The sequence below is a fragment of the Eubalaena glacialis genome, chromosome 1 (genome assembly GCF_028564815.1).
Source record: "Eubalaena glacialis isolate mEubGla1 chromosome 1, mEubGla1.1.hap2.+ XY, whole genome shotgun sequence".
NCBI classification, from domain to species: Eukaryota; Metazoa; Chordata; class Mammalia; order Artiodactyla; family Balaenidae; genus Eubalaena; species Eubalaena glacialis.
The window spans coordinates 79,513,180-79,534,827 of NC_083716.1; the positions used below are offsets into that span (position 1 = coordinate 79,513,180).

General features: G+C 38.3%; 1 protein-coding gene across 3 annotated transcripts in view; it reads left to right on the forward strand.

Moving 5' to 3' along the window:
- The window catches only part of SLC16A9 (solute carrier family 16 member 9), a 72,261-nt gene extending 51,243 nt beyond the window's left edge, over nt 1-21,018 (forward strand). For all 3 annotated transcript variants that reach the window (XM_061198090.1, XM_061198108.1, XM_061198098.1), the window contains 3 exons: nt 11,123-11,218; nt 16,887-17,804; nt 18,452-21,018. In XM_061198090.1, coding sequence (XP_061054073.1) covers nt 11,123-11,218; nt 16,887-17,804; nt 18,452-18,639 — 1,202 coding nt within the window. In that variant the 3' untranslated portion in view covers nt 18,640-21,018. The remainder of the gene's footprint in view (nt 1-11,122; nt 11,219-16,886; nt 17,805-18,451) is intronic.
- Nucleotides 21,019-21,648: the final 630 nt, after the last annotated feature.

Consider the following 21,648-nt stretch of genomic DNA (forward strand, 5'->3'; position numbering starts at 1 on the left):
AAGTCCAAATGTTTAGGAATTAGAATTTTTTAATAATACACCAATGTTATCATATACAATTGGAGGGAATAACAGTTGAAATACAGTGTAGGCAGAAGTTGTTCTAGTTTTTCATATTCAATTTGAACAAATAGAAAAGTATATTAGTCACATAGAGAGAATGAAATATTTTATTTTAGATCATAAAAATATTATGCCCACTCTATTATACAGTAAAACGTAATTGAATATTTGCTTAAGTAATGAAAGGGTTAAGAAATGATTTGGGTTATAATCAGAGGAACATAAGTTATAAATCTGTAGAAAGATTGATATTTTCCTAATGAAATTCCGATAAAAGGCTAAACAGTTTCAAACATTTTATATAAAGAATGAATTATTCCTGATCAACATGTTTTTGCTTTAGTGTCAGAAAAGTCACAACACATTTGATAAACGTATGTTAAGAGCCAGTTTGCTAGACATGAGTTCCATGGTACCATCTATATGACATTTGTTCAGAAATGATGGCAAAATTCTTAGAACACAGCATATTAGGGCGGAGGAAGAGGTGCCTGCCAATGCTGACACAGCTAATTAACAGGAGGAGAAGCTGCAAAGGAAAAGACTGGAACAGAGAAGATCTCGTTGCTACACGTGGCAGCGAAGGGAAAAGCACAGCTGAGCCGGACACAACCCAGGCAGGGACACAGACGCTGCGGCTCAGGATTTTGGTGTTTAAATACTTCAGAGACAAATTCCAGCAAGACGGTTGGTTTGAGTCAAGCCTGAAAGAATTTAATTGTTTTGACTACCAATGTTCCTCTTTTTCACATGGGACTATTTCCCCAATAATAAATAATAGAAATTATAGCCGCTAATATTCCAGTAGGTGGTGTGTGCTAGGCTCTGCTTTATATGATCTCATCGAGTCTTCATGCGAGCCCATTTTACAGAGAGGGAAAGTGAAGCTCAAGCAAAGTGAAATTACTAACTAAAGCCACATAGGTAGGAGATTTGGGGTTGAATCCATTCAGTCTGACACCAGATCCTGACCTCTTTTACATATTTGTAATTATTTGTAGTGCTTTTAGAACTCTTAAAGTTTATTTTAAATTTAACTACATACCCAAATTCTACTCAGATCATAATCTAAATAAGCAGGTCACGTGTTAGTTCTTTGAGAACAGGTTGTATGTTTGATATTTTATATTACTTATTCCCTGTAGTGCTTAATACAGTTTAAACCTATACATGCAAATATGTTGCTCTCTGGTGTAGAATTTGAAGGTATTCATTGAATAGTCATCTTGCATTCTTGTCTAAAATCATGAAAATAAAAGTGTAGAGGGGCTTCCCTGGTGGCGCAGTGGTTGAGAATCTGCCTGCTAATGCAGGGGACACGGGTTCGAGCCCTGGTCTGGGAAGATCCCACATGCCGCGGAGCAGCTGGGCCCGTGAGCCACAACTACTGAGCCTGCGCGTCTGGAGCCTGTGCTCCGCAACAAGAGAGGCCACGATAGTGAGAGGCCCGCGCACCGCGATGAAGAGTGGCCCCCGCTTGCCGCAACTAGAGAAAGCCCTAGCACAGAAACGAAGACTCAACATAGCAATCAATCAATCAATCAATCAATAAATCTTTAAAAAAAAAAAAAAGTAATGCTTTTACAAGTTAAAAAAAAAATGTAGATATCTGTGTTTGTGTATGAGCATCGGATTATTCCTTTTAGGACAAACCCCTTTTTACATAGAAAGTTGAATCATTATGCCATTGGCATGATTTGGGCATTTCCCCAAAACTTTGGACTAAGCATTTAAAATTTCATGGGGTTTTACTCCCTCACATGGTTTCAAGGTTAAGGTATAGCCTTTGTGAGTACATATCCAAAGTTGTCACTGACTTAAAAATTGACCGCAAGTGAGTGATACCATAGTATTTGTATTCCCCATAGATAAAAATGAATTTTTAAAAAGAAAAAAATTAATGTACAGTGTTTAAGATTTTATGTACATTTGATTTTGTTGGAAGCATATCTAAGGATATATCGAAAGAAAAAGACAAAATTAGGTAACTCCCATAACTAAATTTCAGAATTTCTGTAGCAATGGAGAGAGCTTTACCAACCTGTGAAACTGATTTTGATTTGGCTTATGGTGTTGGAACCTTTCAGTAGCTAACCCTGTCCCTTCTCCCCATGAACCCATGATCTTCTGTTAATGAGATAGGATTTGATATTGGCCTTGACTTACTCTTCTGGCTGCTGCTGGCGTTGGTGGGCTTACAGGGCTTCCACTTGGCTTTCCCCACTATGGTAACTTTTACTTCACTGGCCAAAACCCATGTAGATAGAAGGTTATACCAACTACTATGTACATGTGCTCCAGTTAAATATCAGGAACTGGGGAAATAACTAGGATGGGCCCATGGACTCAGTGGACCCACTGTGGGCCAGAGCTGGGCCATGATCGCGTACATTACTGGCCCTCATGTGACCCCCTCTAAGGGGAGGCCATGTAAGTGCCTCAGGCCCCTAGTTAACAGTGCCGGTTCGTTTCCTGTGTCCTACAGTGCTCAAAAGGCATCCCACTGTCCCTTGTGTATGATACCTAAATAAGTGATTGTAGTTCTCTTTGGGGCAAGATTCAGGATATTATTGTCTGTATATTTGCCATAGTGTTTTTTGCAACGTCCTTCCTTCTGGAATCCTGGCCTTTCCTTCACTTAATGGAATCTGGGTCAGAAAACAGGCTCACGTCTGAAGATTGTATATGACTCGGATTTGGCAACAGGTTCTGAATCCCTGTGACTAGGAGGAGATTGTCAGCTCATGGAGAGAGCCCTGGGCTTCGGGTCAGGAGACATAGGTCCTGTGAGCTTGAGCAAGCCCCTCGGTCTCCAAGAATGACTGTCTCCTCATCTGTGAAGGCAGACTAAGAAACCTGCCTCACGTAGGTCTTGTAAGGACTAAGTGAAGTCGAGCAAAATAAAAATAAGATAAATGAAAGAGTTGAGTTGGATTTCAATAGTCAAAAATCAATTAAATTTTAATTTCAATAATAATTTTACAGGTTCCAGTAATTTTAACTAATTTTTAAAAATTTTAAAGTTTTAATTTCAATACTTAAAAAGTCACGCACTGTAGTAATTATTGGGCCCCTGTGAGCTACTTCTTGCTAGGAGATTATTAACACTTATTATCATGGTTGACTTCTTTGTGGTTTTATTTTGTCAGTAGGCTCAGAATATAGGGCTCATGGAATATTTGTAGGGTAAATAAATGGGAATTTAATGAACAATGACACTTCCATTCTGTCGCCATTGGAAGTAGAGTATCCAGTTGAAAAGGAAGTAACAGGAAATTATTACACCGTCTAAACTCCTCCCTTCTGTATTATGAATTCCTTAGAAAAAACAAGAAAGATTCAGTCTAATGATAACATATATTGAGCACCCATTCTGTGCAGTATTCAAAGCATTTTCCTCTGTCTGGAATGAACTAGATGGTCTCTTAAGATAATATGGCACAGGCAGGAGAAAGCACTAACAGTCCAACTCTGGGGTTCGGCCGTGTGGGTTAATCTTATCTTACTCACTTGCCAGCCGTGGACTGTAGACATGTTACTTACATACTGTTTTCTCATTTTTTAAACTGAACGTAATAATAGTAACTACCTTCTAGGGTTTTGTGGATCGATGAGTTAAAGCAATAAATATTCACTAGCATCACCATCATTATCAGTTTTGTGACCTTGGAAAATTATCCAACCTCTCTGAGCTTCCGTTTATATTGCTTACGAAATGAGACTAACGTGACTTCACGGAGATATTGTGACTATTCATGAGATAATCTATGTAGAGAGGCACACGGGTGTGTAATGAATATTTGTTCCCTTCCCCTTAAATTCCTTTCTGACCTCTTAGTTCAAGACCACAGCAGCAGCTTTTTGTAACTGAAGAAGCTCTATTGAATCAGAAATATTTGTATAACAGATTAAATAATATAGAGAAAGAAAATTAAAGTTATATGGTATGTTTATAATATAAAAACATCAAAAAGAATACTGAAGTGTATTAGTTGGCATAATTCTGTTTTACCAGTTTTTTAAAAATACTATCTTGAGAATATGATGTTATCTTGTTTGGGTTTTGTAGCTAGAATAAAATGGCAGCTTGCTGGTTTTCAAGTGACTGTATGTCATACTGCCAAACCTGGTAATTCAGGCTCCTGTGTTCTCAATAACTTTACTAAAATCGGGAAAAAGAAAATGTGGTGGGACACTGGGAGGAGTGGGAAGAGGGGCCGCAGGAAATACGCCCTTAATGACTTGCTCAAGCTTCTTCCCAATTATTTCCCTTTGCTTTTCTGAAAAGGACAACGCAAAATCAATTTCTTGCTTTCTCTTTTCTTCAGATTATATTGTTCCTTAGCTACCTGATTACTGTTTTCTTAATAATCTCTTCTTGATTTTGGAAACATTCAATTTTCTCTTCCTTCCTTTTCTTGGTAATATCTGCATAGTCCATTGAGCTTCAGGAGGGCATAACCCACTTTCATAGACAATCTGATTCTCCTTCTCTAGTGATGGAAAATGAGATAAAGGTTGTTTTCTGGATATTCGCTTTAGCAGGTAGTTTTATAAGCCCTTGTTTTTTGTTTGTTTTTAAGAGTTGTGCCATTAAAGATCGCCCTTTGTTTCTCATGGGTGTTCAGTTATAAAAAGGAACTATGATTTTCTAATTAGTCTGAGGCTAGAGCTATACAATGCCATAATACTCAGGTGGAAAAGTAAAAAAATATTTCAGCATAATGACTATTTTTGGGTACTTCATTATATTCCAAGCACAGATACTGAAATCTTTTACATTTTTTATGTCTCTTAATCTTTACAACTATCTTATGAGATTGTTTTAAAGATAAGGAAACTGAAAGTCACACAGCCAATAAGTGATAGAGTTGGGATTTGAATCCACGCCTGCCTGGTCCCAAGCCTGTGCTATTGACCAGCCAGTGTCATGTTCAGGGTACTCATGCTAAGCATATAAAGTTTGTGCTTTAATCAAGCCAGTGTCAAAGCTATATGCTTTTGTAAAGCCATGTCAATCAAAAAGCTAGCCAGTTGCTTAAACTTTTTCTTTTTTAATTAATTTTATTTATTTTTGGCTGCGTTGGGTCTTCGTTGCTGCACATGGGCTTTGTCTAGTTGTGGCGAGCTGGGGCTACTCTTCGTTGTAGTGCGTGGGCTTGTCATTGCGGTGGCTTCTCTTGCTGCGGAGCATGGGCTTAGTTGCTCCACGGCATGTGGGATCTTCCCGGACCAGGGATCGAACCCGTGTCCCCTGCATTGGCAGGCGGATTCTTAACCACTGCGCCACCAGGGAAGTCCCTGCTTAAACTTTTAAACTTTTTCCATGCAGATGTTTTAGGCTAGAAACATAAACAGTAATTGCATTTGGATGCTCTAAACTTATCTTTTTCAGCATCCGAAGTTCCATTCTCACAATTTTATTTCTAGAGGTAGATACTTCTGGAATATTATAGGCTATTGCCTACCTTAACCTTTGGTCAAGATGATAAATCCTACTGGCTTAGCTATTCTAAGAGGTGATCAAATACTTGTTTCAGAACATAGAGAAGGGAAATTCTCCCAGATGACCAAGAGGCAGGTCCAAGAGGCACACACAGTGACCAGCTCTTCTGGTTTACCCAGGACGAAGGGGTTTTCCAGGATATGAGACTTCCAGTGGCCAAACCAAGAAAGTCCTAGGTGCTATACCTAACCCCTATTTTACACATACAGTCTGGATTCTGTAAGTTTACCCTCATCACTTTTTAAGATTGCCATATTAGAATGCATTATTACTAAAATATTCTCTTTTCATAGAGATACTGCAGGGAGAAATTTTCATATATAAAAGTAGGGGCTTGATAGATGTCTGTTTAGTTATATACACAAAAATATGTATATAATGAAAGAATATTTAAAAACAATTCATAGACAATTTTCAAAATATGTACACAATTTCCAATGTTTACTGCTTGTCCGTTTTGTGTGATTTTATTCATATACTGTTTCCTTAGAGATGCTTGCTTTATATTTCTGAATTAGATGCATTTTATTGTATTAGAGTGTTTTACTTCAGTTATATTTTCTTCTTATATCTCTCTTATCAGTTTAATTGATCTGGGTGTTTTTTAGTTACAGACAGAGATTAAGAAAAATGAGGAAATGAGGCTGTTTAGTGTGATTTGCCCAAACCATCATCCTGTGATACATACAAGTTGTAAAGTAGTTGTATCTTTTTTTTTCAAACCATATAATTCTAATTCTGTATTCTAATGATGCCATCCTGTTACATGAATTATTGTGAAAGTAAAAAAAATCTTAAATATTTTTACAGCTAAGATTTATTTTCTGGTGTAAGTAAAAAAAAAACCAGCATCATTTAATTGTAAAGCAGATGTAAAGATATTTTTTTAAAATATATATTCACTCACATACAAGCATACATACATACTGTGTGTGTGTGTTTGTTATATGAATAGAGAAAATGAGACACAGACAAGAAGAGAAACATGCAAGAGAGAGTGTGACAGCCAGAGTAAGAATAGATAGAAATGGTTGAAATTAGCCAATGTGACTTAACATTGGGGAATTCAAATGAGGTTTATGGGAAAAAGTAGTAGAATAACTTTAACACTCTGTGCCAGGCTCCGACCTGGAACCAGGATACTCAGATGAATAAGACACAGCCTGCCCTCAGGTAGCTCGTTGTCTAGTTGGGGGAGGAGACTTGTACACATGTAACTTGTAACACAGTAAAATAAGTGCAATTATAAAATGAAAGCAGCATTCAGTGCGGGTATAGTATGTATGTGTGGGAGAGGGGCTGCAGAAGAAGACTTCATGCAGGAATTGGTGCTTGAGCTGAGTCTTGAAGGGCAGGTGGGATGTGATCAGGTGGGCACGGGTTGGAAAAGGAGTGAGGGTGGTGGGAGAAGGACATTCCAGGAGCTCAAATGCTCAGAGGCATGAGATACAGTGGATAATAGGGGTCTTTTCAGAGATATTTGTTTAAGGAATGCATACGTCATGAGGGGACTTGCAAATATGTCAAAGCTTGGTTTGCAACAGAGACCCGATGATGGAGGGTTTATTTGGACTTTATTGCAGGAGAGTAATGTGATGAGAGCTGTATAACAGTGGGTTAGACAGTAGATTGGTGGGGAAAGTACTGGAGGCTGAGATGGTGATTAGGAGGCCATTGTTCAGAGCAGAAAATATCTGGAGCAGGTGAACTGAGGCAGTGGTAGTTCACACGGTGGGAGGTTGATAATTGAGGCAGTGGGAGTGATAAAGAGCGTGATGTCTTGTTTGATGGGAGGAGATCAGGGAAGAGAGGCCTCTGAGGTTGTGGTCTCACCCAGAGTATGTGGAATGAAACATAAAGTATGGAAAAGAAATGCTAGAACAGGTAAATATGTTTAGTTTCACCTATGTAAGTAAAGGAAAACAATTATATTTTGCTAACGATTATGCTTTGAATTGTTAGTTGTGTAGGTATTTTCATTTTAAAAATGATTATGCTTATACTGGAGGTCGATTCTCAAAATTTTTTCACTGGTAGGAGTCTGATCAAAAATGATTGGAGGGGCTTCCCTGGTGGCGCAGTGGTTAAGAATCCACCTGCCTATGCAGGGGACACAGGTTCAAACCCTGGTCGGGAAGATTCCACATGCCACGGAGCAACTAAGCCCGTGCACCACAACTACTGAGCCCGCGAGCCACAACTACTGAAGACTGCGCGCCTAGAGCCCGTGCTCCGCAACAAGAGAAGCCACCGCAATGAGAAGCCTGTGCACCGCAACGAAGAGTAGCCCCCGCTTGCCGCAACTAGAGAAAAGCCCGCGCGCAGCAACGAAGACCCAACGCAGCCAAAAATAAATAAATTAAATAAATTAAAAAAAAAAAAGATTGGAGACCAGGGAAGTCCCTGGTGGTCCAAGGGTTAGGACTCAGTGCTTTCATGGCCGTGGCCTGGGTTCAATCCCTGGTCAGGGCACTAAGATCCCACAAGCCGTGTGGTGCAGCCAAATTAATTAATTAATTTTTAAAAATGATTGGAGACCAAAGAAGGCTTTCAGGCAGTGGTTTCCAAATTTTATATTCTTGGAACCCTTTACACTCTTTTACTTAGGACCCCAAGGAACTTTTAATTATGTGGACTTTACTTATTTATATTTATTCTGAAATTTAAAAATATTTGTTTAGTAATTCATTTAAAGATAATAATAACAAACCCAGTACATGTTAGCATAAATAACATACTTATTATGAAAGACAATTCTATTTTCCAAAAGAAAAAGTTTAGTGAGAAGGACGGCCTTGTTTTACATTTTTGCAAATCTCGTTAACGCCTGGCTTCATGGAAGACATCTGGATTCTCATGTCTTCTCTGTACTCAGTCTATTGCAATGCTTTTTTGCTTGAAGTTTATGAAGGCAATCTGGTCTCACATAAATGAAAAGGGAGGGGTTTTCAATAGTCTTTTCAGGTAACTGTAGAAACTCTTCTTTGATACTATCCCCAAACTTGATGTATGATAGTTTTCTGAGGGTTACTTGCAATATGGAACCTGAAACCACATCAATATACTTTTCGTGCTCTGTAATATTAAATCAATTTGTTTATTCTGTACTTTGAATAAGTCAGCATTCAAGTCTGATTTTGTAACATCATGAATTGGTTATGCGAAAAATATTGGTTCTCTGAGTTATGCAAGAACTTTAAAATGTTGACACATTTTATTAAACAACAGCTAAAAAATCACTTTTGTTAGTATCACCAATAGGCTTATCAGAAAATCTTTATGTGTTGGGAAGCTGTCAAATCATGGTGTTGGATAAAAGTTTCCAAAAATTCTAATTTTTGCTGGAAAGCTCAAATTTTATCATTGGTAACAGTTACTGTCAGTTATTTTCCTTGTTTGTTTTCAAGAAAATGTCTGCCAAATACTCAAGTCTGAGTAACCGTAGTTTGTGTCTGTCAGACATTCTTTCAAATACATACAGGGTTACATGGGAAAAGTGGCTACTTTAGCTGGCTACTAAAACAATTGCGTAAGTGCTTTTTCTTGGCAACAATTGTAATTCAGATGAAGCATTTTTTAAAAATTTGTTTGCTTTTACTGTGAGTGAGTGGTGATGAAACATATAAGGTATGAAGATGGATACCAATATCTTGATTTGTACTAAGGCTCTTGAAGTTTTTCTCACCATGTCTTTTGCACCAATAGCATAAATGTGAACACAGTGAAAAAAGCAGGAAACATGTCAGTATCATTATGAAAATAGTTTTGACTTCATGGACTCCATTGAAAGACCTTGAGGACCATCTTTTTAATAACTGGTGGTTTCAGGTCATCCTAATACAGATGTGGGAAAGCATCATGTCACCTTCTGCTTTTTGAAAAGTTTAGAGAAAAAGCATTTCAAATTTCTGCTACTTTATAAAAAATGAGATGATCTTATCTGAAACCCATGGCCTTGAAATAGTTTTTTAAAATTTCTTTCTTTTCAGTCTAAGGTAAAATGTTTAAAAGTTACTGTTTTAACTTTTCTAGCATTGGCATTTAGTAATCAGAAATGCCTTTTTTTTTCTTGTCTCTAATGCCTACCATTTGACAGAGCCCTGACAACCAAATCACACAAAAGTAAATTCATTCCCTCTCCAAAGGCTTTCTGAAATATAGTTTTAGTTAAGGGTGACATTTTTTGGCTTCACAAAATTGATCGTTCCGGAACAGGTCTTATTTCATCGAAGTATATTATATGTAATAATGATAAATGTATAAATCAATCCAACTCATGTTTTAATGAGATAGTATCTCTTCCCTTAAATCATACAGAAGTGTGCTATATTTTAAAAGGTTTATTTAAAGTATAATTATTTTCATCTATCTCATTTCTTTAAGAATACTTTTTAATGCAATCACAGATGATCATCTGGGTCCTGAGTTAAATGCTAATTTCCTAAAATGTTTATGCATTGTATTTGTTAAACCCATGTATTCTTTCTAATGATAGTCCAGGTCGCAATTTGAAAGTAATGAAAATGACCTTAATAACTCACCTAATGAGTCATGGTTAAAATTAGTTTTTAGACGACGGCTTTTGTGTTGTTTATAGGGTGATCCCCAAGAACAGACGATGTTGCAGAAGAAAGGCAAATGTTATGAGTTAGAAGCCAGAGGAGAGTTTTACGAAAAATAAAACTGGGGTTATTAGATACTTAATAGGGAGAAAAAGGTTAAGCCAACAAACAAGAGCCTTCAATATTGCCCTGGGGTCTCAAGAAAGGGATAGTGAGTTGTAAGGGGTTTTTTTTTTCTAACTGTAAAAGAATTTCAAATTTACAGAAAAGTAGAGAATAGCATAGCAAGCAACCATATGGTCCCCACTTAAATGTAACCGTTGTTAATATTTTATTGCATTTTCTTCCTCTTTTTTTTTTGCAAAGATATTTTAAACTAAAGACATGACATTTTACTCCTAAATAAGGTAGTTTGCATCTCTAAAAGATAAAAACTTACAAATATACATTTTACGATGATGGGATGATCTGAGAGCGCCAGAGGGCCTTTGTTTTGCAGACTGCAGTGTGCCAGGCTATGAAGTCTAGCAAAACAGCTTGGCATGATGAAGGGGATTTTATAAAATTGTTTAGAGGACCTAGAGGAGGAAGAACACTGAACCAAGGGTAAAGGTGTGGAAGAGAGACAGAGATATTTAATGGGCAAGTTTGATTAAATTTTGCTATTTGGTGTGTGATTTAACCATTTTCTCTATCTCTCCATAATGTCTTAATTTAAATTTGCATTATTCATTCATGCTTTAGAAATTGGATTATTTTTTTGACTTGGCCCTGACCTTAGGGTGGGTGTGGAGTGAAAACCAAGGCTGCCCAATGTGTTCATTGGAACTGCACAGCTAACATCAGAGAGATCTAGGAACCCATACTTTGAAGAGTTTTAGCCAGTTAGTAACAGAATGTCCTATTAGAGTTATTTAATTACACCTCTTTTTTTTCTTGCATTGAAGTAATACTGTCTGGCTTAATTTATGCAATGTCTTCTTGTGTTTAGGTCTCGGATGTGGTTTATTATACACTGCAACAGTGACCATTACGTGCCAGTATTTCGACAGCCGCCGAGGCCTTGCACTTGGCCTGATTTCAACAGGTACATTTTCAATATAAGTACAGCATTGCCACTCTTCAGCCTTCTAATCAAAGTTAGAAGTTACAAAGCACAGATATGTTTAACCAACCACGCCCCCGCTGCCATTCAGGTAGCACAATTTATTTTACTCTAGTCCTAGAAGGAAATTTTATTTTCCCCTGTAAATATGGGTGTAGCTTTCAAAAAACCCTAAAGATACATGTATGAAAAAGCTGGGGCATTAGATGTCCAGTATAATATAGGAAGAGAAAACTTATGGGTCTAGTAAATGGAGAGTCACATGCTGGTGAGAGCCTTGCTAAAAGAAGCAGAGAGCACTTAATTAAAGCACCTGATCCCTGAGAAAGAGAGGAGAAATGGAAGGAAAATGGGTCCCTTCAGGCCACTGTCAGGAAGAACAATGCTGACACCTCTCCGCCTCCATTTATTGTGGAACTTAGGGTTTTCCCAAAGTACTGGTTTGTGAATACATCTCGTTGGTCTATTTGCATATCCAAACAACAGACTGTTTACTCTTGTTATTCTTTTAATAATCAAGAGATTAATCACTGTGGACCGTGTGGGGGGTTGTGAGTGTGTAAGTGTAAAAGCCTTCTGGACTTGCTCTGATATTGTAAAGTGGTGTTTTACTTTTCAGATGGATTTTCTTCTAAGCTATTTAGAGAACTTATCAAAATTTCTGTGGCCAATACTTTATGAGTTTGCTTAGGAGATAAAGCTGCCAAGCTTACTAAAACTTGTATGTAAGTTTACATTGCTACTTGTTCGTGGGTAGATATTCCTGGGAAGTCAGACTTTCAGATAAGCTGAAGTACTTCAGTAGTGTATCTGGCAGCGGGATCCAAACTAATGTTTTGTTCCTGAGGCCAACGCAGTGGCAACAAAGTGCTTCTAGATCAAATTAAATCGAGCTGGATATTTACCCAAGGTGGTTTAAGGAAGCATTGCCAGGAAAGAAATGTGAATCATGGCCTAGGAGGAAACAGGAGCGGAGTCTGAGGGCATGGCTAAGGCAGAACTGGGAGAAGAAAGAGAAAAAACAAAAGATGGAGAATCCAGAGCAGTTAGAAGGCAGTTTAAAGAACCTGACAGCATCTCCCACAAGTGTGGGAGGGAGTGTGAGAGCAGGCCTGGCAGCTTAAAGGATAATAGGTCTTACCTATACCGTATTTTTTGTAGGGGCACTATAACATAGTGACAAGCCCAGACCCTGAAGCCAGTCTGCTTGGTTCTGAATCCTGTGTCACTCAGTAGCTGTCTGGTGATGGACAAGTTACCTGTTCTGTGAAATTAACTGTTAAGCCTCAGTTTTCTGAACTGTAAAATGGGGATAATAATAGTACCCATCTGTTGGGCTGCACCCTGTAAGGCCTGTGCTTGCCCAGCTTCAAGACAGAAGAAAGAGCCTGGAGTCAGCAACAGAGACATCAGTGGTTTAATGGAAGGGGGGAGCTTACAAATCCAAAGCAAGATCCTGGAGTGATGCCCCACCGTGTGTGGTAGAGGGTGGGCAGGACATGGATGAGGGTTTTCGCTCCCGGGGTGGGGAGGGGAGATTGCCAGTTATAGGGGAATTGACATCAGGTTGGCTCATTGGTTACCGGGAAACTAGCAGAGAGGCACACACCTCCCCACCCCTTGGATAAGAACAATCACTAGGTGGGGCCTGGGGCCAGTATATAGGAAGGTCGGTCATGCGAGTAGGTGTAGGTGAAGCGGGCACTGGTCAGGCAGGGGATGTACAGAGAGCAAGAGAACAGCCATCTTGGGTGGCCTGACCATACACCATCACATTGGGTTATTGGGAATATTAAAGGAACATATGTGTGTTCATTATAAGTGTTAGTCATTATAATTATGACCTAGGTTTCCTTTAACATCCGAATTTATTTGTGATGAAGATGTTGGAAATTGTATGCTGAGAGAGCTGCTCTTGCTTTCACTCAGTCTAAAGAGGAGAGCATCAGAGACTGGGCTGTGGCACACTGAACCAAAATGGATTGACTGTGGACAATCTAGATTTGGCAGAATTGGGGAGTTTTTAGTTGTAACACATAGGAAGTTAGATGAAGCAAAATTAAGGAGCAGCATGAATCCACTGTCTTTGTCTATTCAGGCTGCTGTAAAGTAGCATAGATTGAGTGGCTTATACACAATAGAAATTTATTTCTCACAGTTCTGGAGACTGGAAGTCTGAGATCAGGGTGTCAAGGTCAGCGAGGTTAGATTCTGCTGAGAGCCCTCTTCTGGGTTACAGACTGCCACCTTCTCCCTTTGTCCTCACGTGGCAGAAGGGAAGAGGAAGCTCTCTGAGGTTCTCTTTTATAAGGGCACTAATCCCATTCAGGAGGGTTCTACCCTATGACCTAATCACCTCTCAAAGGAGATACCTCCTAATTCCATCACACTGGGGGTTACGATTTCAACTTACAAATTTTGGAGAGACACAAACCTTCACACTGTAGTATCCACCTTCAGTGAAAGTGGTGACAAGAAAAACAAAACTCACAGTAGAGTTTTTCTTTAATTGAAAAAAAAACCCAAAAGCAAAATAGTTGAAATAATGTGACCTGGGACTTCCCTGGCAGTCCAGGGGTTAAGACTTCGCTTTCCAATGCAGGGGGTGTGGGTTCGATCCCTGGTCGGGGAGCTAAGATCCCCCAGGCCTCGGGGCAAAAAAACCAAAGCATAAAACAGAAGCAGTATTGTAACAAATTCAATAAAGACTTTAAAAATGGTCCATGTCAAGAAAAAAATCTAAAAAAAAAAAAAAAAGAAATAATGAGACCTAGTTGAAATGTTGTGATCCAGTTGAAAGAAAGAAACATGGGCATGAAATGGAGGTTTTGAGGAAACGATCTTAATCCCTGGTGAACAAGGATTGATAAACTAATGCCCATGGACCAAAACTGGTCTATTACCTGTTTTTGGACAGCTCATAAGCTAAAAATGGTTTTTACATTTTTGTTTCGTTGAAAAAAAATCAAAAGAAGAATATTTCACCACACATGAAAATTAGGTAAAATTAAAGTTTCAGTGTCCATAAATAAAGCTTTATTGAAACACAGCCATATTCGTTCCTTCATGATTCTTCTCTGGCTGCTTTCACGCTTCAAGGGCCGAGTTGAGCATTTTTGACAGAGATTGTATGGCCCACTATGCCTTAATTATTTACTCTCTAGCCCTTTACAGAAAAAGTCTGTTGACCCCTGGTCTTAATCAAAGCATGAGTGTATCTCTTATTGTTTCAGGTTCCCTGAACATCAATTTGTATTTTCCCTCTTTGTGATAATGTATACTCTAGGCATGCATGGAAGCATAATTAGCTCTTTATTTCACTTTTTCCTTTATAGTGATGATTTGTAAATTGGGATTTTATTTTTGAAGATTAAAAATTGCAGTTTTACAGTTTACACAGTTCCACAAGAGAGCTCTAATTACTCTTCACTGCCCTGAAAGAATCCCTGCATCGTTTTTTTTCTCTTCTTTTTGGCCAAGCCTCATGGCTTGTGGGATCTCAGTTCCCCCACCAGGGATCGAACCTGGGCCCTCTTCAGTGAGAGTGCGGAGTCCTAACCCCTGGCCCACCAGGGAGTTCCCTCCTGCATCTTTCTAAGCCATAACTACATTCTCATGGGCTGTGGGCTAAAGAAACTCGTGTCCAAAGTGGAATTTTATTTTGCTGCCCTGTCGTACACTTAGCATATCATAGGTGTTTGATAAAACCTATTGAATTGATTTTTATGTTCCCCTTATATTTCATGTTGTTGACAGGTAAAGTTAGTTGGTGAGCAATGGGGAATTATTTATTTTCTCAACTTAAGGTCAAAATACAGAACTTTCAAAATACCAAGAATATTTTTAAGTGTCTAATTATATGGCACTTTGTTAGAACTTCTACAAAGAAATGGTGTTAGAGAAAAACATGAATTAATAATGACTGGATGCTAATGCAGTATGGAATTATATGAAAGGTCCTCTTTTCAATTCTTTCAGTTCGTTTTCTGAAATGCTTTCAACTTTTGAAGTATGTGCCACTTTTAAAAAGATAAGGCAGAATTCAATTCGTCTACTTTTATAACTTCTCAGTAGTCAGCAAAGAGATACTTTCTTGGTAGCCACAGAAAGATACTATTTTAGCTGTCATTACATTAATGTGAGCTATTAATTAGTGTTTGCAAGCAAAGATTTTTTTCTTTGGGGATGAAGGAGTTAACTTTAAATATATTAGGAAGGGACAACTGTGGTACCAAAAAAAAAAAAAGTTTTCTTATAACTCTAAGAGCCATTTGGTTATTTGTAAGTATTTTTGATGGGTTTTTACCATAAGCTTGGCATCCTATTGGGGTTTTGATATAATTTGGTATAGACCATTTAAAATGTATGATCAACCTATTTAGACTATTTTTTTTATTACAGATCTACTTATTTCTTTCCTGTGTTTTCACGTGACATTTCTCAATGGTATTTAAATTTTAAAACAATCAAAAACTTGAAATCAGAGCCATATAAGAACACTGCAAATTAATTGGGCTAATGTAACATTCCATTCCAGTGTGGTTAGTGTGATCTATGCTTAAAAAATGGAGTATTTACAGTGTTGCCCAAATGTGCAAACCAGGCATATTTTGTAATTTTAATACCCTATCAGAGTTCACTGTACTCTTCTCATAGTTTATTAATATCAAGCATCCATTCTGGTGATTAGCAATGGATTTGAGCTATCAAACCACTAGAAGTATCCTAAAACTAAAATATATCCTACATCTCAAAAAACAAAACATGAGAACTTTTCTTTTCCAAAAGGAATGCATATGTAACATGGAGCCAGAAAAGTACTTTTTTGGTACCTTTTTAAGTACCCAAAAAGGAGTTGCATAAGGTATTTGTTAAGGACGTTGGGCTCCTGGTGTCAGACTGATTGGGTGTGAATCCTTCTTATGGCATTTACAGCTTTCTGATGTGTGGCAAATTTCTCAAACTTTCTAGCCCTAGGTCACTTCAAGTGTAGACTGGGAATAATAATAGGACCGGGCTTCCCTGGTGGCGCAGTGGTTGAGAATCTGCCTGCCAATGCAGGGAACACGGGTTCGAGCCCTGGTCTGGGAGGATCCCTCATGCCGCGGAGCAACTAGGCCCGTGAGCCACAACTACTGAGCCTGCGCGACTGGAGCCTGTGCTCCGCAATAGTGAGAGGCAGCAATAGTGAGAGGCCCGCACACCGCGATGAAGAGTGGCCCCCGCTTGCCACAACTAGAGAAAGCCCTCGCACAGAAACGAAGACCCAACACAGCCAAAAATAAATAAATAAATAAATAAAAATTTAAAATAATACAGACATACACTTTATAAAAAAAAAAAAACTCAAACTGAACTTCATATTTAAAAAAAAAAAATAATAATAGGACCTACCCAATAGGGTTATTGTAAGGATGAAACAAGAGGGTGCAATGTAAAGTGTTTAACACAGTGTCTGACCTACAAATGCAAATTCTTAAATTGGCACTATTGTTGTTGTTATTATCTTCAGCATTCTTGTTGTGATTTTAATATGAAGGCACACACATGAATGCCAGTGTAAAAAAAGAAATCAAATTGTAATACTAATAATGCTTGTCCTGAGAGCCCCAAATGATAAGAGATTAAACAGTTCCCATTTCCTTTTTAGGTTCAAGCATTGGACTTTTTATATATGCTGCTCTGCAGAGACTGTTGATTGAGTTCTATGGGCTGGATGGATGCCTGCTGATTGTAGGTGCTTTAGCTTTAAATATATTAGCCTGTGGCAGTCTAATGAGACCCCTTCAGTCCTCTGATTGCACTTTGCCTGAAAAAATAGCTCTGGAAAATGTACCAGATAGATACTCGATTTACAATGAAAAAGAAAAGAACCTGGAAGAAAACATAAACATTCTTGAAAAGACCTACCGTGGTGAGGAAACATGTAAGAGCACTTTAGCCAGTGGTGACTGGAAACCAGAGAGTCTACTTCATAAAAACCCAACAACAATGGCACACACAAAAGAGACTGAAACATACAAAAAGAAAGTTGCAGAACGGACATATTTTTGCAAACAGCTTGCCAAGAGGAAATGGCAGTTATATAAAAACTACTGTGAAGAAACTGTGGTTCTTTTTAAAAACAAAGTATTTTCAGCACTCTTCATCGCCATCTTTCTTTTTGACATCGGAGGGTTTCCACCTTCATTACTTATGGAAGATGTAGCAAGAAGTTCAAATGTGAAAGAAGAAGAGTTTCCTATGCCACTTATTTCCATTATTGGCATTATGACAGCAGTTGGTAAACTCGTTTTAGGGATACTGGCTGACTTCAAGTGGATTAATACCTTATATCTTTACGTAGCTACCTTAATAATTATGAGCCTGGCCTTGTGTGCAATTCCATTTGCCAAAAGTTATGTCACGTTGGCACTACTTTCTGGGGTCCTAGGGTTTCTTACTGGTAATTGGTCCATCTTTCCTTATGTGACCACGAAGACTGTGGGAATTGAAAAATTAGCCCATGCCTACGGGATATTAATGTTCTTTGCTGGACTTGGAAATAGCCTTGGACCACCAATTGTTGGTAAGTTATTTATCTTAAAGTCAATCCATTTTACTGTTCTTCTTTGTAACATCTCTGGATATAGAAATTCATACTGTAATAATAGCACAGATTTATACAAAATAAATCTGCGTGGAATGTCTCCTGATCGTGATTTATTCAAAATCACTTTGATGTAGTTGGAAAAGCCAGGACACTTGCTCAGAAATTTGTGTATATTCTTCATCTGGGAGAAACCCAAAATGTCTACTTATTCTTGTCCAACTATTTGAGAAATACTCCTCCTCTAACTCCCATTAGGCCACTTTGGGAGTAGATTGGGTAATATATATCCTAATCTGCACTGTATATCAATTTTTTAAATTAATTTTTTATTGGAGTAGAGTTGATTTACAATGTTGTGTTAGTTTCTGCTGTACAGCAAAGTGAGTCAGTTATACATACACATATATCCACTCTTTTTTAGATTCTATTCCCATATATATAGATCATTACAGAGCACTGAGTAGAGTTGCCTGTGCTATTCAGTAGGTCCTTATTAGTTATCTATTCTATATATAGTAGTGTGTATATGTCAGTCCCATGAACTGTATATAAATTGATGAAATTAGAGTATTCCTATTCATACTATGTCTATCAAACTTACTTTTTTCTTCCTCCCTTTTCAGGTTGGTTTTATGACTGGACCCACACCTATGACATTGCATTTTATTTTAGTGGCTTCTGCGTCCTGCTGGGAGGTTTTATTCTGCTGCTGGCAGCCTTGCCTTCCTGGGATACATGCAACAAGCAACTCCCCAAGCCAGCTCCAACAACCTTTTTGTACAAAGTTGCCTCTAATTCCTCTAAGGTTTAGAGGAATATTGGAAGGCACTGAAGACTGTTTTCTCATAGCAAAATTTCACTGTGGCTGATCTGAATGAATTTTTTTTTTTTTTTTTTTACATATCCTATTCTCTATGTACTGTACATGTAGCCTCTATCTCCTGTATTTTTTTTTCTCCTTTTTCCAAGAAGTGGGACTATTCTGTTTTACTGTTATTCATGAGTTCTGGACATTGTGATCATTTTGGCCAGCCTCAAAAGGCTTTCTCTGTGTAAAGAAATATGATTTCTCTGCAGACTCCATTAGTTCCATTGCAAGGCAGCCAGAGGAGACTCTAGCTATTTTAAAACTGGTGCAAGCAGCGTGACGAGATATGTGTGTATCCTGCCAGGGACTAAATCACTCTCTTCTCTCTGCTAGCCTCGCTAGTAAATAGAAGACTTCGAGCCAGTCAGGAAATGAAAGGGGTTCCTAAAACAGCGTTAAGAATTGCGGTGGCACAAAATTGATCATTTTTTAAAAATGATATTTTAAACTACCGTCACCAGTTTTCATTACAGTAAGTCCCCTACCTATGAACCTTCAAGTTGCGAACTTTCAAAGATACGAAGTGCGTTCGCACGTCTAATCACGTAAGTTAGTTCACGTGTCTGGCGTAGATTGTCATGTGCGTGCATCCTCTACAAGTGGTTGTGCTTTTGTGTACTTTACTGTACAGTACTGTATAGAGTACAGTAGTACAGTATCTTTATTTCAAGCCCAGGATGTCCGGAAGCAAGCATAAAAGCAGTGATGATGTAGCTGGTACTACTGTACTTTTCAAGGTACTGTACTGTAAGATTAAAAATGTTTTCTTTATTTTTTGTGTTTGTTTTTTATGTATTATTTGTGTGAAAAAGTATTATAAACCTATTACGGTACAGTACTATAGAGCCGATTGTGTTAGTTGGGTATGTAGGCTAACTTTGTTGAACTTACGAACAAATTGGACTTCGAATGCGCTCTCAGAATGGAACTCATTTGTATGTAGGGGACTTACTGTATTCTGTTTACCTTGATGAACCACCCACATGTTTGGTGCCCACTGAGGATACATCCTTTCAATTCCTAAGGTGTTTGCTGAGTTGCAGGCAATCTCCAAACAGAGGAGTAGAGTCACTGTAGCCTTTCTTCATGGTTGGCCGCTGGAACCTCGCTCACTTTTGTTTGTCAGCATCCACTCAGCTGATGTTTCCCAAGAAGTGCTGATTTTACCTGTTTCCAAATTGGAAATGCATATTTAAACCATTCCATTCTGGCAAATGGGAAACATCCATTTGCTTTGGGCACAGTGGGGATGAGTTGCAAGTCCTTGCATGTCTTGTCAGTGAAGCATTTATTTGCTACTATCAGATTTTATCACTATCCAATTTTAATTCAAGGGCAGAACTAAAAATTTGTGTGTGTGTGGATATGTGTGGATGTGCACACGTTGTGCTCTGAGCCTGCATGCTATTCAGTACGTGGGAAGGGAAAAAGGCAATAAGAAATTGATACCCTCTTCCAACTTTATTCACTCTTAAGAAAAATGTTCTAGGAAGAAAATCAACATCTAATATGTTGACATTTTTCTAAAGAAATGTTTTAAAAACTTTGCTATGCATCAGAATCTTCTATAGATCCTTTTTAAAATGTAGTTGCCTGAGTACCACTAGTAGAGACTCTGATTATGTAGTTCTAGGCTGTGGGCTAAGCATCTGTATTTTTAATGAACTCTTTAAGTGATGCTGAGAGCACAACCTGAGTTGAGAATGACTGTTTTAAGATTGACAGTAGAGAAACACTTTTTTTTCTCTTAAATAAAAAAACAAACAAAAAAACCATTGAGGTGAGGGGTTTTTAATAAATAGCCAAGTTTGGTTCTTTAAATAGGAGGCACTCTTCCCTTTGTGCCAAAATTGTCTTTTCATTTCTTTTGAAATATGTAAGGTTATTTTATACTTCTATGTTGCCTTTCTTCAAAGGCACCTGAAGCACTTTATAAGCATGAATCCCCATAGCACCTCAGTGAGGTCGGTAAATAGTGCTTTTCTAGGCAGTAAACCTGGAGTGTGGGGAATTTCGTAACGGAGTGAATCCTACTCAATAACCCAATAATGGGGCTCCAAAGCACCCTGGACTTCTGCTCCGTATTCAGACTTCTGGAAACTTTTCTATGCCTCACTCTTTAGTCACTGCCAAGGTTAGTAAGTAAAATAAATAGCATTCAAAAAAAATTAAAGGAAATGTTTTTGTGATAAAAGTTCCCTTTTGCCAATATCATGTTCGGGAAATCTAATAACCTTTTCTTAACTTTTATGCCATCCCCACATTCATCAATGTTAATACTTGTCCAAGTGCGTCTTTACCATGACTACTAATGTCTTCCAGCGTGCGCATTATCCATTGTCTAGGGAATGAATTTTAAGTTACAATAAAATACTTTTTGTTTGTTTTGCCTCAGTGTGGTTGCTTTTTCTCTTCTTAGCCCCCCGAATTACAGTCATACTTCACTTGAATGTAAAAATATGAATTCTCTGATTTCACTTCAGATCCAGAATCTGGTGATATAGATATTAGCATATTCAAAAGTCAATTTGCTGGGGCTTCCCTGGTGGCGCAGTGGTTGAGAATCTGCCTGCTAATGCAGGGGACACGGGTTCGAGCCCTGGTCTGGGAAGATCCCACATGCCGCTGAGCAACTAGGCCCGTGAGCCACAATTACTGAGCCTGCGCGTCTGGAGCCTGTGCTCCGCAACAAGAGAGGCCGTGATAGTGAGAGGCCCGCGCACCGCGATGAAGAGTGGCCCCCACTTGCCGCAACTAGAGAAAGCCCTCGCACGGAAACGAAGACCCAACACAGCCAAAAATAAATAAATAAATAAATAACAAAAGTGATTGTTTAAAAAAAAAAAAAAGTCAATTTGCTAAACCATTTTGACCATTGCCTTCCAAAAAGCTGAAATATCAGTCCTACAGAATCCTTTTGAGGAAAGGGAGATTGGACGCCCCTTTGGAATT